Consider the following 10,965-nt stretch of genomic DNA (forward strand, 5'->3'; position numbering starts at 1 on the left):
TCCCACTAGCACTCCACCCCCCCATTCACACAATGACTGTTTCAGCATGCATCATCCCACTGAAAAGTACAGCAGGTTCCACACAGTGGACCATAGTGGAGGCCTAGGGTTGACAGTGGACCACCCTCTTGTGGCATAATTGAAAACCACTTAAATGTTAACCTTGTGCCTCTTCTGCCTCACCTCCCCTCTCTCACCTCCCATAGACTCTTGAACTCTCTCTGTTCGATGCGGAGCAGTTCGCTGGTCTCTCTGCTGACGATAGTGGCGTGGCGAGGAGTATTATCCAGAATTGACTCTCCAAACGCCGTCCCGATTCCCAGCGTGCAGATAGTGACAGCATCCTAGACACACACAGAACACACTCAATTCGTTTCACTTATTTGATTCAATTTAATTCAGTTCCCAATCAATACATCTGTCACCAAAAGAGCAATTAATTTGTAGAACAACCACCACATACAACAGCACTGGGGACAGTTATGCGCACACACACAAACACACAGAGAAGACTGTTTCAATCCAGACCCACTACCTAAGGATCAATGTTGTAAGACTAGTTGTTAAAAACATTCTATTCTTGCATTCTGTCTAGGATGGCCAGAAAGTGACCCACATACTGAGAATAACATGACCATGGTCTCTAACTGACAGTAGACCAATTAGAGTATTGTAAATGATGCACTCCAAGCATTCATCTGGGCTGTACAGGACAACACAAGTAGTAACAAGTAGAACAGAACTAGATGGAGAACATCGAACTTTAGAGAGAGATCACAGAACTCTAGAGCGAACACTGGAAAGAAAACAGAGAACCCTAAACACCAGAGAGCACACAGGACATTAGAAAAAGAGAACCCTGAACACCAGAGAGAACACAGGACATTAGAAAGAGAGAACACTGAACACCAGAGAACACAGGACATTAGAAAGAGAGAACAGCTCCAGAGGGAATACATAGTAACTACAAGAGGAAATCCAAACACCGAGGTTTAGTAAAAGGTGTGAAGCAGACCTGATTTACCTGGTGGTTGGCAGTTTCTGACACCTTGACGTCCAGAGAGCCAGACAGAACAGCATACCAGCTGGTCCCTATGTCACCCTGGCGGAACACTACACAGAACAGACATAACAGCATATAAGCATTCAGAAATCATTCAGAAATAGTCATAACATTGATGTGACAAGTCATAGTAAACCTGAAAGCCAATGAGGTATCAGAGAGGCCTTTTTCAAGGTACTCATACCACTGAGTGAGTGTGTGCAGATGTGTGTGTGTGTATACTTCCAGGTGATGCCTTTCCCCAGGTATTCGTAGAATGCACAGGAGCAGATCTGCAGCAGCAGGGAGGGGTGGAACCTCTGGAAGGCTTTAAACCCTGTAAGTCTGGTCAGAATAATATCCACATCCTCTGCTGAACGCTCCGCAGGCCTACAGAGAGAGATGGGAGATGTTAGTAATAATAATACTACATGGGAGTTATAGCACTTTTCAAGGACCCACAGTCACTTTACAATTATAGAAAGAAAAAGTCAAAACAAAACATCAGCGTTAACAAAAACATGAATAAAGAGAGGGGTGGGCTCAAAGGAGGGAAAGAGTGATGTATCAGTGTGTGAGGAGGGGATAGTTGGGATTTGGATAGGACCACGGTTTAGGGTAAGGGGTAGGGGGGCATGTCAAAGAGGTGGCGCTTTAGGTGGGACTGAAAGACAGGGGGGAGGGAGAAAGTTCCAGAGCCTAGGAGCAACCATGGAGAAGGCCCTGTGGCCAAATCATCAACCTGGGGATGACAAGATGGGCTGCTGCGGTGAACTGAGTGCGGGTGCAGAAGGTCTGGGTGATAGGGGGGGGGGGTCAAAGCATTGGGACACAGGGAGCCAATGGAGTTGGAGGACAGGGGTGATGTGCTGTCAGGACTTTGGAGATCACAGGGGAGCTTGAGTTGATGACGGACAGTAGTGAGTAGACGAGTAGATTAATGCATGTATGAGGGTTTCAAATCAAATCAAATTTTATTTTACTCAGGACAGGAGTGGGAGGACCTGACTTTGGCAATGTTGCGGAGGTGGAAGATTGAGGATTTGACAGTCTGTCCTATATGGAGGTCAAAGGAGAGGGTGGAGTTCAGGATTACACCAAGGTTGCGTGCATGGAGGGAGAGACAGTGGTGTTGTCAATGGTGAAGGTGAGGTTGCAAGCTTTGTTGAGGGTGGATTTGGTGCCTATGAGGAGTTGTTTCGTTTCATCACTGTTGAGCTTGAGAATGTTATTTTGCATCCATGTTTTTATTGCAGAAAGACAGGATTCAATGTGGGTTGAGGAGGGATTTGCTGCTGAGGTAGATCTGGGTCTCATCGTCATAGCAGTGGAAGTCAAGGTTGAAGTGACGGAAGGTTCTGAGCAAGGGGGAGGATGTAAATGAGGAGTAAGGGACCCTGGGAGACACCCAGTATAACTGCAGCTGAGTCTGAGGTGTGGCCATTGAGGGTCCGGTTTGTGAGGTATGTTTTTGTAGCCAGGAGAGTGCGGTGCCCTCATCACACAGACCCTCCAAATCAAATCAAATCAAATTTATTTATATAGCCCTTCGTACATCAGCTGATATCTCAAAGTGCTGTACAGAAACCCAGCCTAAAACCCCAAACAGCAAGCAATGCAGGTGTAGAAGCACGGTGGCTAGGAAAAACTCCCTAGAAAGGCCAATACCTAGGAAGAAACCTAGAGAGGAACCAGGCTATGTGGGGTGGCCAGTCCTCTTCTGGCTGTGCCGGGTGGAGATTATAACAGAACATGGCCAAGATGTTCAAATGTTCATAAATGACCAGCATGGTCGAATAATAATAAGGCAGAACAGTTGAAACTAGAGCAGCAGCACAGTCAGGTGGAAGTTGAAACTGGAGCAGCAGCATGGCCAGGTGGACTGGGGACAGCAAGGAGTCATCATGTCAGGTAGTCCTGGGGCATGGTCCTAGGGCTCAGGTCCTCCGAGAGAGAGAAAGAGAGAAGGAGAGAATTAGAGAACGCACACTTAGATTCACACAGGACACCGAATAGGACAGGAGAAGTACTCCAGATATAACAAACTGACCCCAGCCCCCCGACACATAAACTACTGCAGCATAAATACTGGAGGCTGAGACAGGAGGGGTCAGGAGACACTGTGGCCCCATCCGAGGACACCCCCGGACAGGGCCAAACAGGAAGGATATAACCCCACCCACTTTGCCAAAGCACAGCCCCCACACCACTAGAGGGATATCTTCAACCACCAACTTACCATCCTGAGACAAGGCTGAGTATAGCCCACAAAGATCTCCGCCACGGCACAACCCAAGGGGGGGGGCGCCAACCCAGACAGGATGACCACAACAGTGAATCAACCCACTCAGGTGACGCACCCCCTCCAGGGACGGCATGAGAGAGCCCCAGCAAGCCAGTGACTCAGCCCCTGTAATAGGGTTAGAGGCAGAGAATCCCAGTGGAAAGAGGGGAACCGGACAGGCAGAGACAGCAAGGGCGGTTCGTTGCTCCAGAGCCTTTCCGTTCACCTTCCCACTCCTGGGCCAGACTACACTCAATCATATGACCCACTGAAGAGATGAGTCTTCAGTAAAGACTTAAAGGTTGAGACCGAGTTTGCGTCTCTGACATGGGTAGGCAGACCGTTCCATAAAAATGGAGCTCTATAGGAGAAAGCCCTGCCTCCAGCTGTTTGCTTAGAAATTCTAGGGACAATTAGGAGGCCTGCGTCTTGTGACCGTAGCGTACGTGTAGGTATGTACGGCAGGACCAAATCAGAGAGATAGGTAGGAGCAAGCCCATGTAATGCTTTGTAGGTTAGCAGTAAAACCTTGAAATCAGCCCTTGCTTTGACAGGAAGCCAGTGTAGAGAGGCTAGCACTGGAGTAATATGATCGAATTTTTTGGTTCTAGTCAGGATTCTAGCAGCCGTATTTAGCACTAACTGAAGTTTATTTTGTGCTTTATCCGGGTAGCCGGAAAATAGAGCATTGCAGTAGTCTAACCTAGAAGTGACAAAAGCATGGATTAATTTTTCTGCATCATTTTTGGACAGAAAGTTTCTGATTTTTGCAATGTTACGTAGATGGAAAAAAGCTGTCCTCGAAATGGTCTTGATATGTTCTTCAAAAGAGAGATCAGGGTCCAGAGTTCCTCCAGCCTGGTGAGGAAGCGCTGATGACTCACTGTGTCAAAAGCAGCACTCCGATCAAGGAGAATCAGGATGTTGAGGGCAGCAGCAGAGGAGAGGAGGTCATTGATAACTTTGAGGAGTGCAATTTCAATACTGTGGAGGGGGCAGAAACCAGACTGGTGGGGCACGAACAGATTGTTGATTAGCAGGTGGGTTTGTAATTGGAAGGCAGCAGCACGTTCCAGTCTTGGCAAGGAAGAGAGGAGAGACAATAGGTCATTTTCAGGATGAAAAAACGGCCGCAGGAGAGTCAGAGGGTCATCCGATAGCTATTCCAGGGTAGGTATGGAGAGCAAAATCCAAAATAGATACAGTAAGGCAATTGGGTTTGGTCAGGGAACCTGGGCCCAGATTCACAAACCTTAACTGACATTTTTCCTTAACTATACACTTAAGAAGCAAGTTAAGCAAAGTTGCTATTCCTCAATAAAATGTTTCTAAAAAAAAAGTTAAATGTGATTCTTGAAAATAACGTTCAAGGATTTCTTCTTGGAAATGTACTTAGGTTAACCCTCGTCTTGTGACGATTGGCTACTGTTGTAACCCTAAACGTTTTCTTGCGCCACTGTCACAGACATAGTTGGCTACCGGACATTTAAATTCAGCAAGAAAACAAATTAAACGCACATAACCTAGCTAGTAATTATCAATATAACCAGGAAGAATCTAGGCAGGTGGAGGTAATCACAGCAGTGCAGTCCAGACTCAGAGGTAGGCTAACAACCAACTAGCTAGCACTAATAAGCCACGGCTGTAAAAGTCACAAAGCTCCAATAGGCCCGAAAGTGCATAAAAACAACAGGTAGAGAAGCAGCAGTCAAGCATGACAGCAGATACTCTCACCCGGAAGTGTGTGTGTTCTCCTCTTTTCTGTTCTCTGTGATAGCTGTAGGCGTTCTGTAGCTAAGAGCCCCCAGGCAGTGTGGATGTAAGCTTAAAGACACACCACTGACTGAGACAAAATCATTCAGAGAAACTCACAGAGCAGTCTGTTCACATCTCTTGATCTCCCCTCACTCTGTCTCTCTCTCATTCACCCATTCACATAAACACAAGTATGCATACACTGTGCCTGGCCATGGGTGATGTTGAGACACCATATGACCTCCAGCTCTCCTCTGACACTTGTGACTCACTGAGTGTGAGAAGTCCACTGAATGGCTAGTACATATTGACCTGCTCATGCAGACCAGGGGCTTTCTAGCTATTCTCTTCAGATACTCTCCTAGGCCTTGGTTAATTCCTTTTTCTCTAATCTGTCTTCTCGTCTTTCCATCCATCTTTCTCCTTTCCTCTCAGACCTTCTCCTGTCACAAGAGTCCAAGCTGAAGGAAAAATTCTGCCTGAGGACCACAGCTCTCTCTCTCTGTGGGTTTAATCTGTTAGACAGGTGGTCTCTAATCTCTGCCCCCACACACACAGAGACAGTTGTGTTAGACTCACGGGCCTACATAATACAAGACCTTCCTGTTCCTCAGCGTTGACCCAGATGTCTAGAAGAAGGGATTACAGGTGACACAGACCACCTTCATCTGGCTCTCTTTCTCCATCTCTCTGTTTCTCTCTCTCACCATACCTCCCCGCTCTCCCTGCATCACACAGCATTTCCAGTAGAATGTGCATCTCTCTGAAGCTGATGTGGTCTGAGAGCAGCTCACACCACCTTCAACCTGTAGGTCACATGATTCATCCTCCTGTTACTCTCACGCTCTCTTTCCTTCTCTACTCTCTCCCTCGCTCTGTCTACACTGAAAATAGTTTCCTACCTCATATTACAGCTAAACCACAATGACACATACACAACTCAGTGAGACGTATTCTAGCAGGTGGTACAGATGAGGGGACAGGAGGAGAGGACTGGAGAGGAGAGACCAGATAGCTCCAGAATCTTACTCTGCAGCACCCAACGGTTCGACGAGGTCTCTGTTCATTACTTCATCAAAATATATAGCTTTCCAAACAAATAGTTTCCATTTTGTATTATTTCAACTGCAGCAGCAGGCTCGTAAGCATTCATTCCAACCGCACTTTCCTCCGTTTGCCAGCAGCATTTCGCAATGCTTGAAGCACAGCGCTGTTTATGACTTAACCTTTCAACTCCCGAGATTAGGCTGGCAATACTAAAGTACCTATTAGAACATCCAATAGTCAAAGGTATATGAAATACAAATGGTAGAGAGAAATAGTCCTATAATAACTACAACCTAAAACTAATTAAATATTGAAGTTTTGTTGTTGTATTGTTGCAATTGTTATATTTGTAATAATGACGACAAAAAATATTTAAATAAAAATCGGCCAATTAATCGGTATTGGCTTTTTTTGGTCCTCCAGTTATTGGTATTGAAAAATCTAAATCGGTTGACCTCTAGTCCACACACAGAGAGAGACACATGCATACACTGACATTAGCTGTGTAACAGTTAGCTGATTTATCATTGTTGCCTGGGCTTATTGATTTGGACATTGTGTGTCCATCATGCCCACCTTAACCTTATCTCCACCATCAGGGGGATGGACTAACACAAGGGGGGGCTATCGGTCAGCATTGTCATGGGCTGCATCTCAACAGTTTAACATGGCTTCCTTTCCTTGATCTACACTGACTGGGCATTACCATTAGAAACATTTATCTGTTTCCTAACTTCATCAATCAATCAGACAGACAGACAGACAGACATGAGCTCCCATTGCAGATGGTTACCTGTGGAGAGAGTCCACAAACACTATAAAAATAAATGATTCTGGGGTGAATTGAAATAGACTAATAAACAACAACATATACTTAATAAAAGTAATTTCAAAGATTTGGTCATTTTACCAACCAAAGAAATGTTGTAAAAGGATGAATTGAGTACATTTTAATATCTCTTTCCACTTAACAATAAATTATTGCAACCACTTGCCCGTTTTTAGAGGATTGTGGGTAATTCAAAATTGATTGACTTTGTGATTATTTTACAGAATGTTGTAAGCATATTCGAAGAAATACAATTCTATATTAGTATTAAGCAGCTTGTCGTGTCATGGGGTGTAATGTATTATAACGAACGATATCAAAACCAGACAAATGTACGTTCAAAGATCAGCCCACCCATTCCCTCCACCACCATTCATAAAGACAGAGGCAAATTCAGCGTCATGCAATGCATGCAGTTCTACCTCCAGGTAGACTGCTGCTTGTGGATTTAAAATGGCAAATTTTGAAATTAAATTAGATTCAACAATGTTCAACATTAAGAGTTTTATTAACACTAGTATGGCAGCTGTACTAAATGTGTGACATCAACTCATATTACCACATTATCAGTAAATCCAACACGTTTAAGGCTATTATAAAATTCCCTGTATTTACTTTATTTGTGTAAATCCCAAACAATTTATGAAATATTTTTTTACTAAAAAGAAAATGTGACTATGTGATCTACTAATAAGAGTAAGTGTTTTGTTGTTGCGTTCATTTTTTATAGTAGATTCAACAATGTTTTTTACAGTGCCATTTGACAAATTACCCTGCAATGAAGAGATTGGATTTGCGCAAACCTGCCCCACGCCCAAAAATAACCCAACCCTACACACACACGACTGTTTTTTGTAGGGTAGAAATTACCCGTCGCAGACTACAATAAAGTTCTGTCTAAATTCACAAGAGATAAAAAGTGATAATGCTGCGGGTGGTGAGGAGGATTAACGATTGAAACAGAAAACCATGAACCTACAACGCCTTTGTGAACGACTAGCAAATAGACAAACACAGCAGGTAAATGCCCTATGGATAACCTAACCTGGGAATGGTCTTCAATTTGTACCTCGACCGAATGTGAATGTCAATGACATTTGATACACAATAACAAAGCCGCCTTCGCTCTCAGGCATGCACACAGAGATTGCCGGTTAAGATTACAATTTGTCTGTTGGTGCTGATTCATGAATGGAACCCAAATTCGTTGTTATCAGCGGTTTAGGATGCCGTGACCAAAAGGCGGGAATGTTTATTACCCACCTTTTATCCAGACAGCCGACCCATTCAGCCAAAGGAGACGAGTTGGGTGATGTTTCTATAGAGACCATCTTTCCAGAGGATGTGTAATTGAGAAACCGGGAGATGCTGAAGGCGGCTTCAGCGTGGTGGTTATCCGTGCAGTCGTCGTTCATGAGCTGAACTCGCGACTCCGCCCCTGGGCTGATCCTGGGCTGAAGTTTAACGTTATCAGGCTACTCTACACACTCAGGCAGCAGGACATTAATAACAACCAACGAGTGATATTGATGTGCTAAATAATAGGCTATCATTTTTTTTTAAAGATACCATTCTTCGAGTTGATAATAAAAAGGTTTAGAGAATATTTTTTCAGAAACGTGTAATGTGTTGATGATAGTGATACTGACTAGATGAATGAAATTGTCTTCACCTATTCAGTCCTTTCATACCATAACTGAAAAGAAATGAAGAGCGGAGGAAAATCAACCAACCTTTAGATCATTCTCTATTAGCTTCATGACAAAATCTGTAGAATAGCACTATAAAACTGCACATTTTTCTCTGCACTGTGGCAACATGTGTTGAAATGCAGTAAATTAGCTGATTGAATGTGGGGAGCTATTCAGTGGTCAATAATCAATCACTGAAAAGCATCAGCATCAGATAGAATGGAATGACATGTGTGAGACAGACAATATCTTCAGAGACAAAACAGTATATTTTTATGAATGGTTGAATTTTCACGACATTGCACATGGAACACTAATACACACACACGACTGTTTTTTGTAGGGTAGAAATTACCAAGGTGGCATAGCAGTTCAGACGTCTTTTGTCCTCGTCTTGTCGTGTCCTGTATATATATATATTTACAACTTTTTCACATACATTTTATTTTTATTTTCCATCAACTCATCTTCAAAACACTCTCCTGCAACCCGCCTCACCAATGTATATTTATAAAAAAGTATTATTTACCTCAGATCTGTAATCCTCCAAGAAGCTAGCCAGAAACTCCAAGAAGCTAGCCTGAAACTAGCCAGAAGCTAATCCAGAAGCTAGTTCAGAAGCTAGTTAGCTCCTTTACTGGCAAATCGTTAATATTCAGCTAACCACGGTTTGTGGTCATCAGCTATCCTTTAGCTCGAAAATCTATCGCCAGTTCTGTACGGCGCAGCGCGGCTCGGAACGGAACATACCGGACCAATTTTTCTCTCCATGTCCCTGGACATTCATACCCGGATCTCACAGCTAGCTAGCTGCTATCCGTGTGACCATCGGCCTTCGTCGATTCCGGAGCAAACATCAATTATTCCGGAGCTAGCAAGCTCCGTCAATCACTCCTGAGTTCCATCAATCACACCTGGGCTGCAGTCACCTATCCGGACCCGTTTTACTGCCTTCGCGGAGCCCCACCGGGCCTTCACAACTGGACTGCCGACGTTATCTACCCGAAGGAGTTATTCGGCCGGCTCCTCCGTCGCGACGTTACCTGAACGCCCATCTGCGGCCTGCTAACCGTTAGCTGTCTTACCGGCTGCTATCTGAATAGACAATCGGACAATTTTTTTATTATTATTTTTTTTAAATTATTTTTTAAATTATTATTATTATCTTTTCTTCTTGGGCCTCTATAACTATATCTATTGTTTTTATTTTTGTTGTTGTTGTGTGATTTGGATTAATCCCCTCTACCACACGGAACCCCACTAATCTACTGACGGAACGTAAGGGGTGGCTAACAGACCTCCATCCTATGCTAGCTTGCTACCGATGCCCTGGCTAGCTGTCTAAATCACCAACCAACCTCTCCACTCACCGGACCCTTTTGATCACTCGACTAAGCATGCCTATCCTTAATGTCAATATGTCTTGTCCATTTCTGTTCTGGTTAGTGTTTATTGGCTTATTTCACTGTAGAGCCTCTAGTCCTGCTCACTATACCTTATCCAACCTATTAGTTCCACCACCCACACATGCAATGACATCTCCTGGTTTCAACGATGTTTCTAGAGACAATATCTCTCTCTTCATCACTCAATACCTAGGTTTACCTCCACTGTATTCACATCCTACCATACATTTGTCTGTACATTATACCTTGATGCTATTTTATCGCCCCCAGAAACCTCCTTTTACTCTATGTTCCAGACGTTCTAGACGACCAATTCTCATAGCTTTTAGCCGTACCCTTATTCTACTCCTCCTATGTTCCTCTGGCGATGTAGAGGTGAATCCAGGCCCTGCAGTGCCTAGCTCCACTCCTATTCCCCAGGCGCTCTCTTTTGACGACTTCTGTAACCGTAATAGCCTTGGTTTCATGCATGTTAACATTAGAAGCCTCCTCCCTAAGTTTGTTCTATTCACTGCTTTAGCACACTCTGCCAACCCGGATGTTCTAGCTGTGTCTGAATCCTGGCTTAGGAAGACCACCAAAAATTCTGAAGTTTTAATTCCAAACTACAACATTTTCAGACAAGATAGAACTGCCAAAGGGGGCGGTGTTGCAATCTACTGCAAAGATAGCCTGCAGAGTTCTGTCCTACTATCCAGGTCTGTACCCAAACAATTTGAACTTCTACTTTTAAAAATCCACCTCTCTAAAAACAAGTCTCTCACCGTTGCCGCCTGCTATAGACCACCCTCTGCCCCCAGCTGTGCTCTGGACACCATATGTGAACTGATTGCCCCCCATCTATCTTCAGAGTTCGTGCTGCTAGGCGACCTAAACTGGAACATGCTTAACACCCCAGCCATCCTACAATC

General features: G+C 44.2%; 1 protein-coding gene across 12 annotated transcripts in view; it reads right to left on the minus strand.

Annotated features, from left to right (window-relative positions):
• The window catches only part of LOC109875107 (rap guanine nucleotide exchange factor 4), a 33,868-nt gene extending 25,469 nt beyond the window's left edge, over nucleotides 1-8,399 (minus strand). For 2 of the 12 annotated variants that reach the window (XR_004206422.1, XM_031810783.1), the window contains exons 1-4: nucleotides 8,221-8,390; nucleotides 1,286-1,432; nucleotides 1,025-1,113; nucleotides 198-344 (exon numbers count right to left, since the gene is read on the minus strand). Coding sequence is in view for 10 of the 12 variants with exons in the window: in XM_031810783.1 (XP_031666643.1) it covers nucleotides 198-344; nucleotides 1,025-1,113; nucleotide 1,286 (237 nt within the window). In the remaining 2 variants the exon portion in view is untranslated. Of the gene's footprint in view, nucleotides 1-197; nucleotides 345-1,024; nucleotides 1,433-8,220 lie in introns of all 12 variants that reach the window. The other 10 variants (XM_031810789.1, XM_031810791.1, XR_004206423.1 and 7 more) reach the window with 9 other exon arrangements.
• Nucleotides 8,400-10,965: the final 2,566 nt, after the last annotated feature.

This window comes from Oncorhynchus kisutch, linkage group LG30 (genome assembly GCF_002021735.2).
Source record: "Oncorhynchus kisutch isolate 150728-3 linkage group LG30, Okis_V2, whole genome shotgun sequence".
Taxonomy (NCBI): domain Eukaryota; kingdom Metazoa; phylum Chordata; class Actinopteri; order Salmoniformes; family Salmonidae; genus Oncorhynchus; species Oncorhynchus kisutch.